The 25,889-nt window shown below is 40.7% G+C and overlaps 1 protein-coding gene across 3 annotated transcripts; it reads right to left on the reverse strand.

The window, feature by feature from the left end:
- Positions 1-573: 573 nt before the first annotated feature.
- Positions 574-21,278, reverse strand: CROT (carnitine O-octanoyltransferase). Of its 3 annotated transcripts, none has more exons than XM_087775700.1 (17): positions 21,122-21,278; positions 20,274-20,397; positions 15,574-15,698; positions 14,595-14,776; positions 14,286-14,410; positions 11,496-11,604; positions 9,693-9,786; positions 9,475-9,600; positions 8,933-9,034; positions 8,225-8,308; positions 8,019-8,126; positions 7,609-7,739; positions 6,115-6,238; positions 3,898-3,976; positions 2,908-3,001; positions 2,617-2,736; positions 574-1,524 (listed from the first exon to the last, which is right to left on the reverse strand). In XM_087775700.1, the coding sequence occupies exons 2-17, from the start codon at positions 20,386-20,388 to the stop codon at positions 1,404-1,406; spliced, it is 1,839 nt and encodes a 612-aa protein (XP_087631826.1). In that variant the 5' UTR covers positions 20,389-20,397; positions 21,122-21,278; the 3' UTR covers positions 574-1,403. The 3 variants fall into 3 exon arrangements, with proteins under 3 accessions (XP_087631826.1, XP_087631836.1, XP_087631818.1); XM_087775710.1 differs by having other exon boundaries at positions 20,274-20,418; positions 21,122-21,277; XM_087775692.1 differs by lacking the exon at positions 21,122-21,278 and adding an exon at positions 20,515-20,592.
- Between the last annotated feature and the right edge of the window lie 4,611 nt (positions 21,279-25,889).

Here is a 25,889-nt window from a genome sequence, read left to right on the forward strand (position 1 = left end):
GACACGTACTTCACTGAGAGATTTCAGAAAGTCATTTACCTCTGAGAAAGAGTGGTTATTGTAAGCACTCCAGAACAGGAGTGGATTCTTACTCTGTAAGAGTTTTGGAAGACCTCAACTCAACCATTAAACAATGAATGGTTGTCAGATTTAAGTGAGAAAGCACATCGAAGTAGTCCCATAAAGGCAGGGAAGACAAAGGCTGAAATAATGAGACTTGTTTTCTGAGGCAACAAGACAGAGTATAACACACCCTGGCCTGTTACTCAGAGAAGTGTCAGCCTTTGAGGAAGGAAATAAAAAGGGAAACTGATCTTGCTACTGTGGAAAAAAAAATATGCAACAGAGGTTCCAGAGGGCAGAGACTGCTTCAGTCTTAGCTGAGGATGCAGTTGCTTCTGTAAAACAAATAACGATCTCTGATCTCTCTCAACACTCAAAAAAGTAGAGAAAAAACAATGGGTACTTTAGAATCTCTGTTTCAAGTTCATCTGTCCCCAAGATCATCTTTCTTTCACCAAGTTTAGCTGCTACACATTGAACAGTCCACCCATAAATCAATCAATACAAAGCTCAATTTCAGAAGAATTTTATTTCCATGACAGGAAAATACAAAGCTGCTCAAACAGAGGAATCGCATCTTAAAATCCTGAGAATCATATCAAACTGCATTCAGTGCTTACTTTTACTGTGTATTGTTAGGGTAAAGCAGCAGACAGTCACAGCTCACTAGAAGATGAAACCTGACGCATCTGGAACTCATATGCTGCTTTCTGTGTTTATTATTGAGAGCTCCTTTTTCAAAATACTTCAGATTGTAGTGCTCTCATACTACAAATGTAGTGGGAACATCCCTGTTCACGGATACAACATTTATTTGGTATAATCCCAATAGCAAAAATGAACAATAACTTATAAGATAACATACAGCCTTATGGAGGCAGCCCTTCTATTTCATAACCCACTATGAATAGGAAGCATAATGACCCAAGAGGATAGGGTGGTTACTCTTAAGTACGCAGTTAAGTGCTCCGCTGGCATAAACAATATCAGTAGACTACAAAGTATTCTGTGTGTTACTACTAAGATCATAAATACAAATCTCCCATAAATTCTCCACTTCCAATACCCTGTCTCTCAAGTATGTTTGCATTACTGAGGCGTATTTTAATATTGCATAGTTCTACACAGATAAGGTACTACTGCTTGCATTGTTGTTGCAAATGGCTACATTACTCTTAAATGGGCACCGTTACCACAGTAAATCCCATAAAAATAGGTAGACTTCACAGAGATCATTAAATGTCTTAACTTGAATATAACAGTACTCTTGAGTAGCATTTCATTTATAAGTACTACATATAACTTGTGAGCTTGCAAAGGCTTTTACATCGTTATCAACCTTACAGCTGAGCTGCAACTGTTAATTGTAGCATGTCCTGAAGACACTGGAACACAGTTCTACACAGCACTTCCGCGTCAGTCTCTGGACATGATTTCCAAGAACAACAGGTAGCAACAATCCTATAAATATAGAAAACAATGAAGTTACCACTCTCAATTGTCATGGTCTAGGATAAAAGTCACACAAATTGCCCTGAAATGTGAAATTGACATAAATTCCGAAGCAAACCTTTTCACATAAACATACTCTCTCAACATTCAGAAAGGACTCAGATCCCTAGTGCCTTCAGCAGGCAATAATGCTGACAGATCTTGAAACTAGATACTTTGATTTAAATACCCATTTCTACATATGCAGTGACATAACTTTTCTGCTTATATTTGAAAATACTGTGAATTACATTTCTTCTCTGCAGCTAGTTTAAGGTTTGAAGTACTTTTTTTTCCTATTTACCTAATAAAAGGTAGGTCTTTATCTAATTCTATTTATCTTAACAGAGCCATAGAGCAAAGTACAAATGGTTTGTATTCTCAAACTGAATCAAATCTGCACACAATCCATAGTTAGCTTTAGGAAGAAATAATCCAAATTACAGCTAAATCACAAAAATAGCAAGTTATCTCAACACATTATAATCAAAGTAGTTTATTGATTTGATAAAAAAGCAATAATTTTTGTCCATGATACCAATAAGCCAAAGTTGGATCTTTTCTGATCCTACTGTTCATTTTATAAGAAGTGAAGCCAAATGTTTTAGCTTCTCCTTGTTACTCAAAGAGGTCTGGTTTGAGTCAAGAGATGTGTGTGTCACTGCCAAGAATGATGGACAGTGTGCTCGCCTGGTCAATCTCAGTCAATTGCTACTTTTAAAAAAAACTTTTGCATGTTACGTTTAATGATCTCTAAAACAAAAGCTTATTTTAAAATAAGTTAACTTCTTTTGTTCCTCCCTTCTTTCACCTTCCCCTCCCTTTTGTTTCTGCTTATTGTCAGTATCTTGGTGCTCACTGCACCTCCACTGCTCGTCCTTCCTCCCGCATGTGCTTTCCCAGAATGTTAATGCCTCTGTTCTCATGCACCTCACTTCTCAACCTTTTCTGACACATTCAGCCATGTTTCTTCTGTCTTTCCCTTTCCTCATTCTAGTTGTTAGCCGCCTTTCCCTTTGTGACAGAGACAGAACCATGCCCAAAATGACATTATATCCTTACCTGTCATCTCTGATTGCATAAAAAAAGCCATAGCCATGATGTACCATAGGGAGTGCAGATCCACTAAAACTAGTGTAGCCAGTCAGACTAGTTGAAAGAACAAAATTCCCACCTCCTCCGCTGTAAAACAACACAAAACAAAATCAGCACTTTTAAAGATAATTTTTAAAAAAGTGAGTTTTACAAAAAACTTATTTTGTCCTAGAGATCAAGAAATCAGAACGCATAAAGCCAATGTAACAAAGTCCTTGGAATCAAGGGATGCAACCACAGGACAAGAATATGAATTACCTAGCTGTGAAGGCATTATCCACATAAAGTTCTGGCACTGGCAGTCCTTGCTCCTGTGCTATGAGTAGGAGACCAAGAAGATGACGATCAAATCCTGTCAAATAAATGCAAATACTGCATCATTAACAGCAGCATTTCCCATTTTTCTGCTTTTTCTGGTCTGGATAGCTGGAAGCTCAAATAGCAGCTGAAGGACAGACAAATGACAAGAGTCTACCAGAAGCCAAGATTCATATTGTAGCATACATAAACATGTCCCAAATATTTGATCTAAGAGACCTTCATCACTTTCAGCTTGCAACACTAAGCCCAAATGCAAACAAACTACGGAATATAAACCCAGCACAGTTCCTGCGGAAAACAAAAACCGAGAAAACTTCCATTTCAGCCAAGGAGGAGGAGCTCCACACAGTGCAACTGGCCCACTGGCAATTACGTGGACAAGGTGAAAAGGCTTTCAGGGCCACAACTGCCTAGATAACTCACCAAGTAGACTGCAGAGAGTATGAAGGTTCATCAGGCGATTATTTCCCAACTACTCTTTCTCATTCATAGAATAGCTTGTCATGCTAACACAGGTGGGTTAGAATTTCACCCAAATCTCTCCTCTGCCTTAAAAGACCACATTTCCCACTTTCCAGCCAAGCATATATTTGATCAGAATGCATTCTGAAATAATGTTTAGCTGGGCAGAAAAAGTTAATTAATATTCAAAGTGAATGTGTCTTTGGGGCACAAGGAAGGGTGCAAAGAGTAGGTTTTCGTTCCTCTCCCCGAAATTAAAGTATAAAATGTTAAGGGGTAGTTTTTACTCAGGTTGAAAACAAGGAGACAGAGAAAATGTATTAGCATACAGCAATATTCCCTTTTCATGCACAAGAAAAAGCAAAACAAAAAAACTTCTGCTTATCTTACTTCTGCTTATTTTATTTATCCCAGAAAAAACTTTTGAAAAAAAAACTTTTGCTTATTTTATTTATTCCAGAGTACCTTTTCCATTCTCACATTCTTTCTTCATTTTGTTGTGCTTTGCAAATGCCTTATGCATCAGCTGTAGTCGTTGATAAGTCTGTGTAAAGTAGGGGAGACAGGATTGGGGGGGGAGGGGGGGGAAGAAAAAACAATCAAGATAAGTAGCACATCAGGAATCACAGATCAGCAAGTTTTTCCCTTTCAGTTTCTAGCAATTTTAGATAGAAGAAAATGGAGGAACTTGAAAGGTACATTAGAACCTCTCTCAAACTCTTTCCCCCAAATCCAAATTCCTTTTTCAAGCAAATTTGCTCATTTGTTTCCTGTATCTCTGTTCTGTTACTTAAATCACTTTTGCACTGAACTATATTCTAAACCTCATGTTCTTTCCCAAACAAGCTGAAACAATGGAAACTAGCCACTGTGAAATAGAGTAATCAAAACCAAAACTTTCCTACAGGTACTACTTATTTAGAAACACACTGGCTTTTAGCAGGTGCAGTTGCATTTACATGATCACCATGCTCTGAACTGGTCAGGCAATTGGACTAGGTGATCATTGTAGGTCCTAGGTCCCTTCCAACTGAAATATAATATTCTATTTATCATTTTTCATGCCAAAAAAACCCCGAAACCCAGATGAAAAAAATCTGTGAAGGAAAAGCAGAAAACAAAACAAAAAAAGACCCTAATTAAAAATAGGCACAGATGCCAACTGCATTCCCAAATTTTCTCTGCTGATTGAAATATTACTTCCATGACAGTAGTTCTGCCCAACATTATGGTTTTTCCAATTTTATATTGAAAGCTGCATATTAAAACCAGAGATAACAGAACACAAATACATATTTTGGTAAAGGAGGCCTAGAGAAACATCTCGAGACACCCAAGATCTTGGCTTCTAAGATCTTAGATCTTACTAGCTCTTTAACCACTCAAGAAGCACCCTTTATCCTTTTCTTCATTACACGAGAGGCTGCAGCAGAGAATGTGAAACAAGGGCAGTAGCCACTCAATGCAAATAAAAAAAAAAAAAAAAAAAAAAAATCAAGCTACTAAGCTCAAAAGGGGCAAAAGACAAAGATGAGGCAAAAGGATTTTTTCCGAAGTACCTAACTTTAGGTATTTTCTAGTACCTTAAAAACAGACTTTAAAGCGTCTTAATTTCAATACTATTGAACAGATTCAATGCTTTTTTTAAGCCCCAAGAGTTCACTGTAAAAAAAAGCAATAGGAAGATATTTGGAAGTGCTATTTAAAATTATAAAGAGAAAAAGAAAAAGGCTACAGTTAGTGTTGGAAGTAACAAACCTCTATGTGTATTACTCATAGAAGCCTACTAATTGGTTAGAAGATAACTGAAGAGCAGATAATAAGAGGGATCCATATTTGTAATAAGAAAGCAGATTTGAATAATGGCCAGAGAACTGAGTTTCAAAGCTGCAGCACATGCCAAAAGAAGCCAGTGAAGACCAGGAAAATAAGCTCTTGAAGACTACAATTATCAATCACACATACTTCCTGATAGCCATATTTCTGTATGTTTCTCAGATACATTGATAATATAGAATCTTTGAATTTCCTGAAGATATGTAGCCCTTTCTCTCAAAAATCTTCTCCTTGCTTCATTTCTCAGGCTCTGAGAAATGTGTAGTGAGGGCAACAGAAAGAGTTTTAGTACAGCTCTCACTTGGCAAGAAAGGCATGAAATGCTCAGCCAGCCAAGCACCAGAGGGCAGTTGCTGGGAAAAGAAAAGGTCATCCGTTCAGCTATCCAGAAACAGACTCTGAAATACATCCCTGTTGCCACTAGGACACAAACAGATTTCAATCTTGCTCTCAGACTCAGTGATTAGATTAACATTTCCTGATTTCACTTAAAAATTAAAACAACAACAGAATCACTCCACAGCAGAATACATTGGTTCCAATCCAGCTACTTTTTCAGGTGTGGGGGAAAAAAAAAAAAAAAAAAAAAAAAAACCAAAACATCAGTGTGACTGTAACTCAAGACACCTACATTCTTGAAACCAAAAGGTAAATAGGATAGAAAACCAAACAAGCCCACACATGACAGCTCACCTCAGTCACAATGACCAGAGCCAGACTTCAAGCAACCCAACATTTTAAATCTGTCTCACTGGAAACGTTAGAGAGACACTAACTGAGTTTTAAGCAGTTCAAATGACAGGCCTTCTAAATTCATTATGGTTGAAGTAGGATTTCAGTATTTACACTATCAGAACGATCCAGCATGGACTTGCACCACTCCACTGCTTCCATAGTACACGATCTTATGGTCTCTGTGCGGCCATGATAGAAACGCCTGGTTGTGGCAGTTTCATAACAGCAGCCCGGGCTGAGAAGAAAAATAGGGAAGAGTATCTCATTAACTTAACAAAACTATATGCTCTCTCAAGGAGTAAAAAAGTCCTGCCAAGTATCTTACACATCTAGCTTAGTTACAAGTATCAGTAAGCCACTAATTTTCTTTAAATTTTGTGTCTGAAAAAGAGCCACAAAGGAATTCTGCAAGCTTTTATGAGACAGATGACTGAAAAAGTGCCAGTCCTATAATCATACCTTGAAAAGACTGGGTTGTCATGGCTATTTTCTGCAGACTACGGATCTACCAGCCTCTAGTATAAATAAGCTGAAATTATGCAAGCTTCAGTTTCACTCCATATTTCCATTAAAAAAACCATCTACACTGTCCAAAAACTCAAAAATTCAGAGACACACTTGAAATAAGCAGCGTGTCCCAATGCATTTATAAGGAAAAGGCTCAAATCCTTCTCTGTTGCATACTGACACCCATCCAGCTTTTCCCTGGAGCATCCCCAGCCCTATGATAGTCTACCATTTAATATACAACTAACGTGAAACATACTTGTATGTTTACAACAGACTTAGCAGGCTATTTTAGTCAATTTATTCCAATGTTCAGCAAACTGAGATCTACCGATCTTTCTTATGATGAGACAGGTATCTCCAGTGACTGAGCATCATGCTCCTATGACAAAACCCTCCTTTTTCTGAAGCAAGCAATACTTTCCAGGTCAGTAATGACTTATACAAGCCATAATCAGTGCTATTTAGCAAACAATAACTTGGGAACACCAATTACCAGGAAGAATGCTGCCTTTTACCAATAATACAAAATCAAATGACACACCCAACAATGCAGAGTCATGCATTTGGAGGGTCACTATCTACATCTCTCTTGTTCTGCCCAAAACTTCGCATCTAATGTTGCTAAAGAAAGTGAGACACTGAGGTTTGCGAGGCTTTTTACAGGCTTGGAAGACTGGTGGCTGTTAGTTGCTACAGATAACACTTTCTTCTCCATCTGAGCAACTATTTGACATTAAAGAATCCTGACCCATTGCGCATTTGGTGTTCGCCCAAATATTTACTGTGTACAGCCCACATCTACGTTTTTATGGATTGTCTTCTGCCCTCCATTCCACAATATGTACACGCATGATCCCTATGGGCAAAAGGACGCAATTCTTCTGAAGCCAAGAGCACAAGCTGCGTGGAGTTCAACGGCACAAAATAAGGCCCTATGCAACTGTTCATTTAAAAACCCTTTACTTCTTCATTCTTCTGTCACCATAGCAAATTACACACTGGCATTGCAAGGCCACTGTGCTGTATCTCCAGATCCACCCCTTTACCCAAGAAACTAGTTTTTTATTCCTAATCTGGGCAACGAGATTTTCTTACCGTCCATGGCATTTGTAAAAAGCCAGCTGCAGGGCAAGCTGCACAAACGTATCGGGATGAAATTTCTTCTTTTTAATCAATGCTTTGCCAAAGGATGTGAAGGCATAACTCACTAGCTGCAAGTCAGATACCTGTCAAGCCACAGGAGGAAAAAAACCCACAAAGTCAAGAAACTGCAAATACCGCAACTTGATTCACTTCAAATAAAGCACATTCAACACAAACCAACAATGTAACAAATTAAACCATGGTGTTAAGTCCCTTGAAACATCAATTCACCAATAAAATATTTATCCCTGTTCTCCAGCATGGAGAAAGGCCAGCTAAAAACATGCAAATAGAATGAAAATTAAAAAAAAAAAAAAAAAAAAAAATCAGTGACAATTAAGAGAAGCAGCAAGAAATTCCACCTTTTTGTAATACCATTCTTTAGTACATCCAATTTCCTTTATAACTTTTTGATCCACTGTGAATACAAGTTCCTCTGGCCATGGAATATCCCTCACTTTATCTGATCCCTGGGAAGATGCGGACAGAAAGAAAGAGAAAACAGAAAATGTTATCCATAAGAAAAATCACATTAACTAATACATTTGAAAGTTTAAAGGATAGGTACCTTCCATTTTCCTTCATTTTCAATAAGCTTCTTATCGACATAAGAGAACATGGAAATTAAAGCCATGGCATCAAGAGGAGAATGCTAGAATCATATAAAACAAGATATCACATTATTTGCATAACTGCAAGAGGATCAAATTGCTTTTTTCCCCTACCCCACTCTTTTTCCTGCAGACCAACAGATTTACTGCATAGTGTTGGACTTGTTTTTCCAGTTCTACAACACATATAGAACTACTGTCAGTCCACCCACTGTTTCAACTGCTCTGCAGCCAGACAGAGAGGTACAATATACCACTGCTGTGGAAAAGCAAATTTCAGACAAGATACAGGCCCTTCTGGCCATTCAATAACAAGTTCAAAAAAATACAAGTTTAAAAAACACAGCTGTTCAAATAGCTACATAATACAAAGAGTTAATTTTAAGCCTTCTTATACAACGTATTTTTTGTCATTGGAACTCCCTCATTAAACACTTTTAGAAAAAAAGATTATGACTTCAGATCTCATGTTCTTAATTCAAGTATGGTGTAATATCAAACACTGAAAGCAGACTGCTTTTGGAAACTTGCCAGACAAGGTGCCTGATAAACAAGGCTACACTAAAGAGGAACATACTAAACATTTAAAATAATACTCTGAAAGGGCAAACGTAGTAAATAAATACTTGAAAGTTTTATAAGGAGGAAAAAAATTTTCAACTTACGTCACAGAACGCGCTACAGGTTCCATTGGAAAAGAATATGCTACTGTAGGATTTATCTCCCCAGCGTACAGTCGGATCACCTGTTAGCCCCAGCCTTGTAACCTAAAGCAAAAGTTACACACTGTGGGTTTTAAAAAACACTGAGTATACTGCCAACCTCTGTCAGCTAAATCAAGCCTACATTAAGATGGTGAGACCTCCCCGAGAGATAAGACATTTTCATCCAGTTGAAGATGAAACATGATTATAAGCCTAAGTTTTTAATTTAAAGAGTGATAAGTTGATTACTATATTTTTTGAGAACCCTGAAGGATAGAGGGATAAAAGATTATGAAGGCAGATTTCAGCCATTCCCACTTCCAATGTCCTAACAATTCAAACTCTTTAAGGATTCCTATGGATCAACAAGAAGCATTATCTGCATATTTATCTGCTTAATTTTCTCTGTTCCGAAAGAGCAAGAAGTGCTACTTCTGCATATATGCAGAAGAAATATTTATATAAAGAAGATCAGATCTGAATAATCAAAAATCCTTAGCTACCTCACTGTAGTCCTCAGGAGTTGCATGGGGACTAGAATCATCGAGGCAGACCACAAACACACTTTTCTGAATTTTTTCCAGAAGAGTTAAGTTCTTTGGATCAAGATCAATCAAATATTGACGTAACTAGAAAGCATAAAAAGACAAAGCTAAGTGAAATGACTATTTCCAGGGATCAGGATGCTTTTCTCGGGAATCAACTGTTGAAGTATTCCCACCTCTGCCCATTTTGTCCTTTCGTTGCTTGTTAAGGCTGCCAGTCCTGGTCCATCTGGTTCACTATGGCATCTTTTCTGTATATAAGTAAGTTGCCTTTAAGAAGATTTCAAAAACTGAAGTTAACAAAGAACATCTGGAGAGAAGATAAAAGTCACCCTTTTTATCTCTCTCTTTTGCCAAGCTGGAATTTTGGTTCCACATTCACAAGCTAATGTGAATTTTCAGGAAGCATGAATCAGCTTCCTCAGACTCTAAGGGCAGCTGAAGACCTGCTCTGTTTTCAGTCACTAATGGTTAATTCAAATTGCAGCTACCAGCCCAGTACAAACTTAGATGTATACAAGCATGATCCTAATGTGTTATGCACTTAACTTAAAACTAGATTTAAGACTTCAGCAGTGCAGATCAAACTTTCCCGAGCACCAGACATCTGCAATACTGCAGCTTTGCACCTTTTATAGCAACTGATACAAGGGCAAAACTTCCACTCAAGGTAAACCGTGAAATTTAAAGCCAAACAGTAGCTACAGTACATCCTAAATGTAGAAACTGAACTACACAAGAATACTTCTCTTCCCACCATTTCCTTGCATTTTCCCTTTGAAGAGCTATTAACAGAGAGCTAATTTTTAGTTTGCAAATTCGGTTTTTCACATGCTCTTCTAGGCATTAAAGAAACTCCACAAATTACAGGCATTTAAACTGGCTTGTCCTGTGCTCTGGCACTCTTGCCCATTAAACTTCACCACTGATCATTAGTTACACAGTTGTCAAAAGTATAAGGCACCCACGATGAAGTTGTTAAAAAACACAAATAAACAAAAAAAAACAACCACCAAACCAAAACCAACCTGCCCTTTCTATAGGCAAGAGAAAGCTTTAGGGGTTTTTTGTCTGTATTCCAGGTGTTCATTTCTTTGTTGCTTGCTTGATCTAACAGGTACAACTACAGAAATTAGAACTACATGTTGAAGTATCTTAAGTATTAAAGTACCAGATTTTTTAAAAAAGAGTGATTTTTGAGCTTGTGGCCACAACTGTATTGCCAATTTGAAAAGCTGGCACCTCTGCACGCTACTGAGAGATAGGAGATACAGCACAGAAAAGCTTTAGACACTGCCAGTTGCACTAATACTGAAATTTACTATTTAAAGAACTAAATTATTTTCTCTGTTCCTTTGCAGCAGCTTGGGAATATGAAGAGAGCCACAAAACACGGCTGGTTGTCACAGGTCTGGTGCAAAGACAAGAAATGCAAGTGAAATGCTGCTGTATTGCTCTGTAGCTAGCAGAAAGTCAACCAGTGTATACTGTGATTTTGGACTCTGCTGCAATCACCAACAGGAATTGCAGCCCCTCTGTTGTTGAGAAAATGGACCATAAGTATATTAGATTTGAATCAACATGACAGTGGTGCTTCATCTTTGATAATGATTAAGTAGCAATGAGACAACTATCAATGTGGATTGGTCCTGAAAGGAATGATGTTACTTACAATCCTAATAATTCCATGTCAAGAAACTTCACACATAAATGATGTTTCCTACTGAAACATCTTCATTCAGCCGTTTTGTGTGATGTTCTATGGGTGTATTGCAACAGTAAACGATCATCATGCTTCATGGCAAAAAGATGCCATCCACTAAACAAGAATTTACTCAAATCTGAATGCTCAGCTAGAGGAGAAGCCATAGCCTCTCTCACACCTAATTCTTTGGCGTGAAGGGGACAGAAAAAGAAAGACTCTCTTTGGTACATAGCTTGAATAGGACAGCTTATTTGAAATAAGGTAGTTTGAAAACCTGAAAATCTCTGGAGGAGTCACCATATTGCCTTCATGTATAGCATCAAATGCAAACACTCGACCTCGACACAGGACTACTAAGTGAGATGGGCATTCACCTTCAGTCTCTGAAATGAAACAACAAAAAAAAAAAAAAAGAAAAAAGAGAAATGAAAATCCAACCATGGGGATAAAGTGAGTGACAGATACAGGAAAAACACTTAGCTAGTCCTAGAGACCCATTCTTTGTTCAAAATGAGGCAGACTTCCTCAGTTAAAAGTTAAAAACAGGAAAGAAGAAAAAAGAATAACTTTTGAAGTCCATTAGCATGATCTTATTGCAAGTTTGAAGACATTTTAAAAACTGTCAGAGGAAATATACAGAAGTACATAGCTTTCACTGTTATTAACTACTTCAAGTCATTGTCATTACCTAGTAGCAAATGTTATTTATCTGTGTATCTTGTAGGCAAGAAAACCCTCTGCTGAAACAAGTGTTGCTTGTTGATCTAGCAACATTGCTCTCTTGCATGAGTTTTGTTTAGTTTTGGGTTTTTTTAAGGGATGAATATAATGCAGCAAGCCTGCTGCTAAGACGCTTTGCAGATGACTGAGTCCTTCAGTTGTCAGTGTCTATGCGACCAGCTTCAGTTATGCAGCTCAAGATCCGAGATGCACTACCATGTCAACCAGACCTGATCTGTAATCTGCAAATTTGTAAAAAGGGAGCACTGACACACCAATTTGGCCACTGTACCGAAACATAAATGGTACTGGCTCACACTAGGCCAGGTACACTTGCATAGCGTTGCCTTATTGAATCCATCTATCTGGAAATAAGACTAAATAAAGTTGGAAAAGATTCTGACAAAAAACAGATGTTAAAACCCCAAGAAACGTGGTTCCATTTTTCTCAAACTGAGTCCCTGTGCTACATCTCTTCTAACCCAGTACTCCACCCTGGGAAAAAGAAGAAATGTATGCCACTTTACCCACAAGTATTTAACTGAACGGGCATCCACAGAAGTCTTAATCTTAACTATAAGGCTTTTACACCTATCTTTATGGTCCTACTTTCTAAATCAGATAATACAATTCAATACATACCCGATTAAAGACATTCTAGAGTGGGGAATTTGTCATTTCATGTAAACGTCACCTTCATAGATCATGAAATTAATTTCTAACATAACAAAAATCAGAAGGGATGACATCAAATTCAGTTACTTTACGCAGCATCCTCCTAACCTTAGCTGTCTAAAGCAAGGGGTAGAATTAAGTTTGGAAGTTAACATACCTAGAATGACATGTCTGAGATCTCACAACAGTTGGTAGAGATCTATCCAATACACTTAATGGTATCTAATGAGCTCTTCACTTCTTCTCATTAAGGTGTCTGCTGCAGGCTGAACTGAATAGCTCTCCAGGTTCCACCAATCAAGCTTTCTTGGCTTTTAGTGTGGTCTTTGACTTCAAGCTGACGTTACCTGTCAAATTTTAGGTGTCCTACTCTGCAATCTGAATACTACTTCAAGTGTTCAGACCACGTTAGTTCCCTCTACAGCCAAAGGAGAAAAACAGATCCCTCTCCAGATGGCAATTCCTTCTGCCTGCCTTAGATACCTGCATATTTTGATGGCCCAAGACCTTCTCTGGAGGTATTCATATTTCTCCATGAATCACAAAGAACCAAGACAACTAACTGGACTAAATATTTCATCTGGAGGCAGACATCTACATGGAAATAGATATCACCTGCTGCGTATTACATGAAAAATGATATAAGCAATATTGTTTAATAAAGTTCTTACAATATTTTAATGCAGAAAAGGGACATGAATGACTTAAATTGCATCTCCACAGGATAATAGCTTTGTTTAAGCGTGATCAAAACAGAACATTGAATTTCCACCATTTGAATGTTTCTTCTATGTTTTGGTACTTACACTGACTCCTCAGCTGTAATGCTAAGACAAAACCCTTGAAACTTGCCTTCAACTTTGCATTTTCTCATCATATCCCGCGGTATGGAGATTTCCTTATATATTTTCTATAGAGCAAAGCAATACCTCCTTCTTCTTGAATTCCCAAGTCTTACAGGAATTCACATCTCCCATGATTATCTAGAGTGACACTGCTGAACAAATCTGGACGCATCAGAATGTGTATGGGAGGGGTGTTATGATTTCAGTTACTTGATTACCAATACTAGAGTATTAGTGGAGGATGAATAAGAACATTACACTTTTATCCTAGCTCTTGATCTTCTACCCCAGAAAACTGTTGGGAGTTTAAGAGAATGGCTTCAAGAAGCACTATGGAGTACTTTCAAGACTGAAAATAGAAGAAGCTGACCAAGCCAAGAAACAGCATGATAGAAAATAAGCAAGAATTATCTCAACAGAATGCATGGGAGGACACTCAAGAAACGCATTCTGTGGGAAAAGTTGCAATTAGTAATGATGCTGAAATTCTGTCCGTATCATACACAGAATTCACCCACATTTATAACACATGGAATTTGTCTTTTTTCAATTCTTAATGCTGGCATACTTATTATAGGCATCAGGCTAGTAACATACAATTTGAAGCAGAGCTTTCTTTTAATCTTATTTAGAAAGGACTAAATATTGGACCAAAAAGGGCACTTGTAGATTAGACATCTTTGCTTCCTTATATAAGCACTCAACAACCAGTATCTGATGTAGTGCTTGAGGAAGCAAGTATTTTATGATTAATATGACCACTCCATTAGCCCGTTAATACAAAATCATTTGCTTGTATTAACCCGCAATTTGCATTTGTTTACCAGTTTTAAAATAATGGCCGATCGAGTCTCTGGTAACTCCAGGAATTTTGCAAGTGCAGAAGAGCATTCGAAACTGGTTCATGTCCAGAACAACATTCCCAGATCTCTCTATAGCCACCTTCTCTCTGTAGTAAACAAATACACCAAAATTAAACAAGAGAGATGATAATTATGCAAGTAAATCAAAGTAAGACAAACCCATCTTTTACCGCAAAGAATGCATGCCAATGACATAAATATATTTTTGTGACTAAAGTACACATATATCATTAATATTTAGAATAAATTTTTTTTTTCTTAAAGTCTTACGCTCGTAATAGATCCCAGTATTTCAGGGTGTGCCATATATATACACATGCTCTTTCTATCTGAGTGCCCTCTTTGGGTGGCCAGTAGTTTTCAATATAGGGAGCGGGGCCTGCTATATTACAGTGTATTTGCGTTGATATGCGAAGATCAAGATAAGCCACATTCAGCCACCAGTCCTCCAGCTGAAAATGAAAAATGTTTAGCATCAGAATTAAGTTGTAGTCATTAATTCTTTATTAATCACCTGATTGTTCAACTGCCTTTTTTTTTTTTTTTTTTTTTTTAATATTTTGAATAGTAGTTCCTATATATCAGAAGGCAGGACAGTGGTTCAAAACTAACTGAGGGTAACAACACATCTAGCTCTTCTATTTTCAAGCTTGAAATAAAATTCAATACTGCTTAAGACTATTAAACTGTAAATTATGATGAAGAGTTCTTCCCTGATATTCATCTTAAACTCTTGCACATGTCAGCTGTGGCTGCCGTGAATATCAGACAGATTACTCCATGAAGAATGGAGGGAAAGGAGATTTGTGTGACAGAGGATCTGGGATGGACAGTTCATAATGTATTTTTTTCTATCATCATCTGAAAATCTCCACTCCAGAGTGTGTCATGTTAAGATTTACAAAGTTGTCATGAATTCCACTTGGGAACAACCCCCCTTGTATCCCTTTCTCTGTTGAAAGACAACTTTAAAACAACTTTTTTTTTTTTTTTTTTTGGGGGGGGGAGGGGGGCACAGAGGTGATAGCAGAAGAGCCTGAAAAAGCATTCAAAAGCTGGTAGGTAACTTAACATTTCAGTTAGTGAACCCTCTTAACCATCCAACTTTGGAAAAAACAAATCACACATATATAAGTGAATGTGTAAGGAAGATCCTAAGATAAAAGAGTTAAATGGTTCTCTAAATTGTATCCTGAACAACCAACTTTCTGTAAGCTGAATTATGATTTCTTACATATCTAATACATACCCAATTTCTTCTCGTTTTCGCTCTTTCCAGTAATTTCTGATGCAACTCTTTCCCAATCCCATTTCCAAATTTTTTAACTATATCCTCAGTCCTTTCATATTCTTCTTGATTTAGAAATGGCTTCACTGTAAAAAGGAAATGTTTTTACTTTAAAGACAACTGCATACTGAGATTTATTCCAAGATTCAGATATCCACAGGCAAGGGAGTGGATGAAAACACTCAAAGTTTATTTTTCTAAAACAAATATTTGAAGGGAAAACACCTTTTAAAAATCCATAAATAAATCACAATGTGTTCTCATAAAACATAAATACATACTTTTAAATAAATACAGATGTTAGCAGATGAAAGCAATTGCTGAAAAATTGAAATACCTAACAGATAACTAAATCCAATATATTTAAAACTGTAGCTGGAAATACTGTGGAGTTCTGCGACTCCATCAGCTGCCACAGAACTCACTGAATAATTAAATTTACAGGAACTTTGTTTGTAAATTAATACATTGAGCCATACATGTCTGCCACCCTACTGCATCAACCATAAGCTACTTGTCTTTATTTTCAAAGTCCATTCATGGTCTACAAGCACCTTGCCCATCAATTCTCATTCACTGTCCCCATGTTATGCCTACCTTTGAATGACAATGATGGCAGTTACTACTACCCAATTCTTATATTTTAAAATACTTCTGGATTTCTCTCAGATCATGTGACACACAGGCCAAAGTTCTCTGTAAATATTTGCAAAACTAGCCATTATTTTAATCTAAACCCCTCCTTAAAGCCTTTTTACCATGAAATCTATGGTCAGCAACAGGCACTGCTGATGTCAGTTTCCACACAGGCACATGTCACTGCCTTCTTATATTCACCTCGCGTATAACGTATTTTCTGTTACCTTTATACTTAGATTGTGAAGTCAGTGGCAAACAGAATGGAGGGGAGGAGGAAGTTCCTGCTGATTCAACACCTACACAATGAGGTCTGATTAATTTTTGAGGCTCCTGGACACTACTGTCAGTTAATTTCTTGTCTGCCTTGCTACCGCTAATCCTGTGATCTACTTACAGCTGTTAAGAAACTAGGAAGGATACTTGTTTAATTTTTAGTAATCGTGTATCTGTACCATCTTTAATCTAGATTTTTATGAGTAACAACAGAGTCAGCTGGGCAAAGTCTCAAATACTTATCTATCCTTGTAGAATTAAAATTTTACTTCCTCACAACTGCGTCTTGCTGCAAGTACTACTTGCCTGCAACCACTACTTTTTCCTTCTTCACAGAGCTAAGGATCATGTAGCCCAACACGTCATCTCAGCAGGGTCAGCTACAGCAGGCTGCTCAGGACTGTGTCAGGTTTTGAATATCTCCAAGGATGCAGACTCTACAACCTCCCTGGTAGCAACCTGTTCAGTGCGTAACCACCCTCACAATAAAAAGAGTTTTCTTATGTTTAAAAGGAATTTCTTATATTTCAACTTGTGTCTATCACCTCTTGTTCTGTCACTGGATACCACTGCGATGTCTGGCTCAGTCTTCTTTACTCCCCCCCATCAAGTATTTACACGCATTGCAAAGATCCCCCCTAGAGCCTTTTCTTCCCCAGGCTGAACAGTCCCAGCTCTCTCAGTCTCTCCTCATATGCCAGATAATCCAAGCCCTTAATCACCCTCATGGCCCTTCACTGGGCTCACTTCAGTTATGTTCATATCTTGGTTGTACTGGGGAGCCCAGAAATGGACACAGCACTCCAGATGTAGCCTCCCCAGCACTGAACAGAGGGCAAGGATCACCTCTCTCTACCTGCTGGCAATGCTCCTCCTTCTAATAGAGCCCTGAAAGCTGCTGGCCTGCCTTGCTGCAAGGGCACACTGCTGGCTCACATTCAACTTCACGTCCACCAGGACCCCAGGGGCTTTTCTGCAAAGCTGCTTTCCAGCCAGTCAGCCCCAGCTTGTGCTGGTATGGGGTGTTATTCCTCCCTGGGTGCATGACTTGGCATTTCCCTTTGTTTGTTGAACTTCATGAGGCTCCTGTCAGCCTGTTCCTCCAGCCTGTCAAGCTCACTCTGATGGCAGTACAACTATCTGGAGCACCAGACACTCCTTTCAGCTTTGTATCATTTGCAAACTCAGAGGGCTCTCTGTCCCATCATCCAGGTCATTAATGAAGATGTTAAACAATATTGGACCCCTGGGGTACACCATCAGAGACTGGCCTACATCTGGAATATGTGCCGCTGATCACAAGCCTTTGAGCCCAGCAGCTGAGACGGTTTTCAGTTCACCTGACCGTGTACTACCTAGTCCATACTTCATCAGTTCGTCTGTGAGGAAGTTAAGGAAAAAAAAAAAAAGCTTCTGATATGCCAAAAGCCTTGTTAAAGTCAATACAAACAATATCTAGATGCAGCTTGGACTGCACCACCATCAGTTGTGAACACAGATGAAAAAAGAAATAATAGAGACAGAGCCATTCACCTAAACCATTCAGCAGTCTACAGTATTCATCCAGGAAACCTGGAGTTGAAAGCCTCCCCAGATGGAGGGTAGTCCGACACTCAGGTTTCCCAGAGAGTGACCTTACTACCACACTATATTGTAAGAGAGAGTGATTACTCTCTGTTATTCAAGTTACAAATTCATTACAGAGCAATATGCACAGGCACACAAGAAAGAAAATAAGCAGAATTACTCGGTTCTGGTCCCTGTTCAAGGAGTGACCAAGATTGCTAGGGGACTGGAGCACATGATGATGAGATGAGGCTGAGAACTGAGTTTGTTCAGCTTAAGAGAATGCAAAGGGAAGACCTTGCTGCACTCTATAACAACTGAATGGAAAGGCATAGCAAAGATAAAGCACAGCTCCTCTCAGAGATGCACAAGAACAGTACAAGAGAAAATGGACTCAAGTTGGAACACAGGAAATTTCTGACAAGGAATATGTGAAGGTTTGTTTTTTTTTTTCTTTTGTCATTGCTGGTTTGGTTTTTGTTCCCCTTCCCACAATCATGAGGGTGATCAAACACCAGAACAGGTTGCCCAGAGAGGCTGTGGAATCTCCATCCTTGCAGGTATACAAAACCCAGCTAAGCAAGCCTGAGCAAACTGCTGTAGTTAGACCATCTTTGAGCAGGGATCTGGTCTAGATGAACCCTTCTCAACCTACATGATTCTATGATGACAGGACCTCTTTCCATTTAAAAACTATTTGATCAGATGTAGAAGCAGCACTATTAGGAAGTAGCAGAACTCATCCCCTTTCTCACTAGAGTTCAGTGAAATTGAATTTTGCCACTTCTTCCAGACCAACAGATCTTGTCTTCCTTTCTGCATAGATCAGCTCCACCCATGAACAAGAACTATCCCATGAAAGACATCTTCAGTTGCATGTTAAGGAACGCTCTGGAAAGCTGGAGCTCTGGGTTTTCATACTCTCAGGCTGAGTCCAGGCTTCTGAGTCTCAGCCTCTGGGGTGAGCTGAAAGGCTAAACAACATGGCTACAGCCACCTTCTCTGCTCAAGGCCTACCTTCAAAACTAGGTTAGTCATCCTGAATCCAAAGCAGAGGCAGCCACTGTAAATCCCTAAATAAGGCACCTTCTGAGACATACTCTGTCCAGCTTTTCCAGTTGACTGGCTTTAAACAGACAAGTGCTTTACCAACAGGCACACTAACTAATGTGAAGTGCCTGGGATCCTCCTCCAACCAGTGAAAGACCGGAATTTCCAAGGAATGATTCACAGTATCTATGAAGGGTCACTTGGGCCTTCTGAATTGTTCTTCAGAAGCACCTCCCTTCCTTCACTCACCTTCACAGACTAAACAAATGAAAACTTTAATGTTTCTGATATGTTTCTGCTAAGGACAGAACTCTAGGTCTCACTCTGTTAACATTCCTGTATTACAAGTAAGATGGTGAGACACAAAGCAGACATTCTAGAAAAAAGCTCAATGTCTCTGAGTTCTGAAAATTATTAAAGAAACATAGAAAAATAATCTCAAGATACTAGGTAATGTATCTTTGTCATCCCCGACATATCAAAGCCTGATATGATAATAAGTCATCACTGCTTTATAAACAAAGCTAGACACATGTGCATTGATGTTGTTTTCAAAACTTTTCTCTTATGTGATCTTCTTTAGAGAGCAAACATTTCAGGGCAGAAATCATCCAAAAATGCCCACCACTGCCCTTTCCTACTACTGTATAGTTAATAGCATTGGTGAGAAAGAAGAACATTTAAGTATGAAAAAGTCTGAAATAACTTTTTTTTTTTTCTTACAAAGATTCTGGGCAAACACAGTCATAAACAACCGAAGTAGTCATTATGCAAAACAAAATTTGTAGATGGAGAAATATCTTTCATTAGACCAGCTGATATAGCCAAAAAACAAAACCAAAACCTTAGGGGGAAAAAGCTCAAATCAAAAAGTTAACCTTCCCACATGCCCAGTTCCCTTCCATTCTGAAGAAACGCAAATAGGGATAAAACGGAAACTTTTACTTAGGTTGCTCTGGGCACTTAGTTTCCTGTTTTGAACCTGAAAAAGACCTTTTGCACTCTAAACTTGTGGAAATCTCAGTTATATCAGTTGATACAAGCTGGCTCTACAAATCACTTCGCAAACATCTTCAGATTAGCCTGGTTACAACAGCACACACCACGCTACTATTATAATATTAAGTCATTACCTGCATCAAGGTATTTACTTAAAGATTCATCAAGAAGAGGTACAGGCAGGGAAGGCAGAGAATCTTGGTACTGAAACGTTCGCTCCTCAGAGGATTCAAGCACTTGGTTTTCCATGATGCAGATCTGTAGCACACCATTAAGAGTCTATTAATAAAGCCTAAGTTTGAAACTGATGATGTATCTCCCCGTACTGTTTTCTCCCCCCCCCCCGCCCCGACATTTACACAGTAAAAGACACACATCAGGGAAGTGTCGCCTGACAAAGCCAGGATCGAGGACTTGTTGTTGGCCTGAAGCCGCAAGAGGCATACACACAACAGGGGGAAATCATGACCAGGCGCCTACTGATGCTTTCTCCAGACATGTCGCGACTAACAAACTCGAGGCCTGTTGCTTTCTTTCCCGAGGAGCAGCCAGCCAGCCCAGGGACACCCACCAAACTGACACCGGAGAACTGGGCAAGGGGGAAATCAGCCGGACGGCGGCCCGCCCCCGGCCCGGCTGGCGGCCGCCATCACGCAGCTCGCCGTCCCCAGGGCCCCCACAGCCGCAGTAACGGCGGAGGGCAGCGGCCCCACCAACGGCGGCCCGAGCCCCCGGCCGTGCCCTCCCCGCCTGGCGGAATGGCGGCCCGGGGCGGGACAGGGCCGAGCAGGGCCGGCGGCCGCCACCGCACCACAGCGGTGTTTACGGCAGCTGAGGGCCCGCGCCGGGGTGGACGGGGCTGGGGGAAAGCGGACAAGTCGAGCTGAGCCGTCCGCACGGCCTTCTCCCCACCGCCGCGCACCCCCCAGCCGAGGAAAGAGGCGGGCGAAGGTCACCGCTCGCTCCGCAGGGCGCTGCTTACCCTGGCCTGGACGGGCCCGCCGCCGCCTCAGTCGACTGGCTGATCGGCCAGCTGCTCGCTGGCTGGCTGGCTGGCTGGCTGCCGGCTCACTGCCTCCTCCTCACCTTTGCTCCACTTCTAAACGGGCCCGGAAGCCGGGCGGGGCGGAGGGGCCGAGTCTCCGCGGGGCGGCGGGGGCAGAAGGCCGGCCTCTGGGCGGGCGGTGGGCCGCGGCCCTGGCAGCGGGGTGTGAATAAACCGCAGCCGGAGCCGCCCAGAGGGCTTCCCTCGGTGTGCGCCCTCGGGCCCTGCGAGGGCAAGGGTCCTCCCCAGCTGATGTCCCCCGTGGGCTGTGCTTGTAACCGCGGCGGCGCCCGCAGCAAGCCTGAGCTCAGCTGCGAGCACCGGCTGGCCCTGGGGGGCTCCTGACCCAGGGGCAGGTGGCCCTACTGCCTTGTAGGTGGGGAAGAGCTCAGGAGTCTGCAAGGACGTTTCTGTGGCCAGACGGTGGTTTTCTGTGCCTCCTGTTAAAATAGTGTGTGGGAGAGAGGCTGGTGGGGTGTGACCTGCAGCTCCACAGGAGGGGGGGGTAAGCACAAACCACCAGCAGGGAGACTGAGTGGGACCTGGAGCAGTCCTCATGTCCCGGAGCAAACGCTTCACCACGTGGTGAAGCACTGCTTGTACTGGGAAAGACATGTGAGGCCTACCCAGTCCCTCTTGCTGTAGTTAATGAGGTCCCTACTGTCAGGAACACCTGCCGGTACTGCCCTTTCGCACACTGAAGGGGCCTCTGCCACCTCTGCGTATATGCAGGTGATGTGTGATGGAGAGCTATCGCTCACCCCAGAGTTTTTCCCCTCTCCCACAGTTGCTGGGGGACCTGGCTGCTCTGAAGAGCTCCCAAGGACCGAGGAGTTCCTGACAAAAGAATGGCAGCTCAGATAGATAGATAGGTTTTGAAGTAGTAATAGAAGCAGTGTGTTGTGACATAGCCATCAGGGCAGGAGAGGGAGGTGCGTGTCAGGCTATCTGCATCATGCAAGAGTCTCTACACGAGGCAGAAAGTTGGGACCAGGCTGAGGATGTACCCTGATGCCTGTCATCACTGCTTCCAGGCAGATGCTCAGGACCTCTACAGAAACCCTGTATAACCCTGACCAGATTGCAGACCCTATTACTCTCTCCCATTCCTATGAGGCTCCAGATGTCTTTGCTACTATAGACCGTATGAAGACTGCAGCCTCCTATGGCTCCCTCTTCGCTTGTGGGGACTGTAGACTTCAGATCCCTGTGGCCCTCCTTTTCATCAAAGGTTCCTGTCACACTGTTGTGGTTTAACCCCAGCCAGCAACCAAGCACCACACAGGTGCTCACCCACTCCCCCCCCAGCGGGATGGGGGAGAGAATCAGAAGAGCAAAAGTGAGAAAACGCGTGGGTTGAGATAAAGACAGTTTAATAGGTAAAGCAAAAGCCACACACACAAGCCAAGCAAAACAAGGAATTCATTCACTACTTCCCATCGGCAGGCAGGTGTTCAGCCATCGCCAGGAAAGCAGGGCTCCATCACGTGTAACGGTTACTTGGGAAGACAAATGCCATCACTCTGAACGTCCCCCCCCTTCCTTCTTCCCCCAGGTTTATAAGCTGAGCATGATGTCATATGGTATGGAATAGCCCTTTGGCCAGGCTGGGTCAGCTGTCCCAGCTGTGTCCCCTCCCGACTTCTTGTGCACCGGGCAGAGCATGGGAAGCTGAAAAGTCCTTGACCAGTGTAAACACTACTCAGCAACAACTAAGACATCAGTGTGTTATCAACATTATTCTCATCCTAAACCCAAAACACAGCACTATACCAGCTACTAAGAAGAAAATTAACTCTATCCCAGCTGAAACCAGGACACACACATTGTTTTTTAAAAGTAAACATTTGCTTGATCCTTCTCACTGATTCCCAGGTAGGTCCAAAGGCAGCTCAGAGATTAAAATCAGGGGCAATCACATCTTCATCTAAAAATCTGATTAGTAGCCTGTGCAAAGGAACAAAGGTATAATACAATTCTTCAAAAAAAATGCGGTTTAACAAGAAGTTTGTAGTAATAGTTGCTATTTCTAAGTGGATTTAAGGTTTAGTTCAGGTTTCAGTTCACAGCTGTAAGTCTAGCTTTGAATGACTGTAGCAAAGTCAGCATGTGATAGAAAACACTATCAAACTTGCAGTCCTACAATCTCTTGATTATTCTTGCCGCTGAAGCATTGGTAATTGGGAAATAAGAAAGACTACTATTTCATATTCTATCACAAATGGCAAGTTTTTTAAATGTTGCTTTAAAGTCTTTAGTTGTAGCTGTGGGAATTGCTATGATGTTATCTAAGTTGGGCCCTAGCCAAAATTTTTCCATCCACACATTTTAGATAACACCGAGACATTCTAATACCCTGTTCAGACTGTAGAGATGGAAATAGGAAGTTTTGGGGGGTTTTTTGCATCATTCTTCACTATTGTACTTGCATAGGAGCACACCTAGCATAGGTGCTGTGAAAGCAAAGTAGATAAACTGTTCATCTGCTGAATGGCTACTTAATCCTACTCTTCTGCTGTTCCTAAAAAGAAAGATTATTATCTAAATCTGTACATTTTTTAGAGCAGGAAGATTAAGGACAGAAGGTGGCATAATAGGAATCACCTAGTCTCCTTTCTTCACTTTCTTCGTGGCCTTGGCATCAATTTTAAAATATTTTCTGTGACATAACCTGCCGTGCTCAGACCAAAATGTCAGTGTTGCTATACTGCGTTATCACTCACAGCTTATGTTAACACGGCTTTGTTCCTTGACTTCTTTCCATCTGCAGCAGTGGCACCTTCTGGTTGCTTCCCCGTTCCTACATGCCTTTGCTGCCAAAATGGCTTCCCATTACCTATCTCACTCTCTCTCCTTCTCTGGGCCGCTTTGTTCAGTCACCTTTTGCTACGTGCAGTTATATGTAAAGCAGTTACTTTGTGGTTAACGCACACAAAAGATAGCCAGGATTAATGACCTACTAAATTAGTATTAGCGTGTTAACCACCTATAGAGTCTTTGCTAGTCAGATGGAAAAGGGTCAGCTTTCACTGTTCCCTGTGACAGGTGCTTGATGTTGCAGTCTTCCACCTCATTTCTTTCCCTTGAGATGTTATTCTCTTTCCACGTTGATGTCCTTCCTCTTGGTCCTTCAGCTGCTGCCTGGCCCCATCCCAGCAGTCTTCACCTTTATCTCCAGTTTTACCTTTCTTAAATTTCACAGCTTTACTCTATGGACTTCCTCATAGCTCGTTCTCTCAATGTAACGATTTCCTCAAAAATCTGAGCAAAGGTTATGCAGCTGTGCCATAGCAGAACTAGGCTGACAGCAGAAACAGTATGAAAGGAGGGGAGGTTATGTTGCTACGTTTCATGGTCACCTTTGGAGCATCCACATGGCCTTTATATTTGCAGTTTCAACATCCTGGAAGGTCCAGGTAGTAAAACTGCAAATGTGTGTTGTGTGACTTTAGTATTTATTTCAGTAATTTTGCATTAGTGATGCTGTGAGCACATCAGCTGCAAGTCTTCCACAAAAAAGTTTCTCTATAGTTTCCTAAATTTTTTCGTGTCTAAGTAAGGGGATGGGTAGACAGCTTTCTGGAGAACAGAATTTCAGTTGGTAAAGACGTCTATATATATTTTTCAGCAGCAGTTTTTAGATGTTAGCAATGACATTAACCTATTTGCAGTATAATCTGCTAAAAATGTAGCCATGAGTGATACGTTGCTGGGAAAAATATGACCAATGAAAAAAAAAGTTGAGTATACTCCATACTTTTCTCCATTACTTTATAGTGTCTAGGTATAATGACGAAAGATTACCTTAGTCTTTATTTTTCAAGAATCAAAGACCAGTAGTTTCCTGAACTCAGGAGCTACTGAGAGATGGTTTCCTACAGAGTTTTTTCCTGTGGTTTATTCATTTTGCTATCTCCTACATGCAAGATCACACCATTGCTTTGCCCTGAGTAGGAAAACTCTTAGGGATACGAGTCCATAGTCATAAAAAAACCTTTAATGAATATTACAATGCATGTTACAGATGTGCTTTCTCTCTAACTGGACACTTCTTTTTATGACCCTATAATTTTCCAAAAAGCCTAAGTACCTGTCCTAGGAAATACATTTTTTTTTTACTTTTATTAATGATGAAGTGAATGATGAGCGTGAGCAAGCATGTGTGTGATGTAGTAACGTGTAAGGTACTGATACAGGTGCAGAAATACAAAATTCCAACTGGATCACAATGTTTAGGACACTGAGAAATGCTGGTATCCACAGGCTGTACAAACTGCATTTCTGTTGTGAAGATAAAATCAGTAGAGAATGATGTTGCCTAACTGTTCTACAGCCTGCCAGCTCTGTTATTACAGGTTTGCAGATATCAAGTTGTCAACGTCCTGACTTGTTAAGGCTTCCATGTTCCCAGCTAGGTGTCTCAGATGCCTGCCTGGTGTGTAAGCGATCCAGCAGCTTTAACAGCAGACTCCGTACCTACCAGTGAAGTGGATCGTTTGACTCCCAGGCTCCCTAGTCCACTTCTGTGCGTATTGGTGGGCTGGTGAATGGATGAGCTTAAATCTAAATTCAGTGAATAGACAGCCGTCTGGGGAGAGGGTTGCTTTTTCCCTGAATCTGCAAGCAAGCAGTTAACCCATGGATGCGTGAATGGGATGTGTCTACTATGTAAGATTTACAAGCGCCTAGATATCTGAGAAGCCTC

This window comes from Nipponia nippon, unplaced genomic scaffold (assembly GCF_047370975.1).
Source record: "Nipponia nippon isolate SJK-2023a ecotype South Korea unplaced genomic scaffold, ASM4737097v1 scaffold_1, whole genome shotgun sequence".
Classification (NCBI taxonomy): domain Eukaryota; kingdom Metazoa; phylum Chordata; class Aves; order Pelecaniformes; family Threskiornithidae; genus Nipponia; species Nipponia nippon.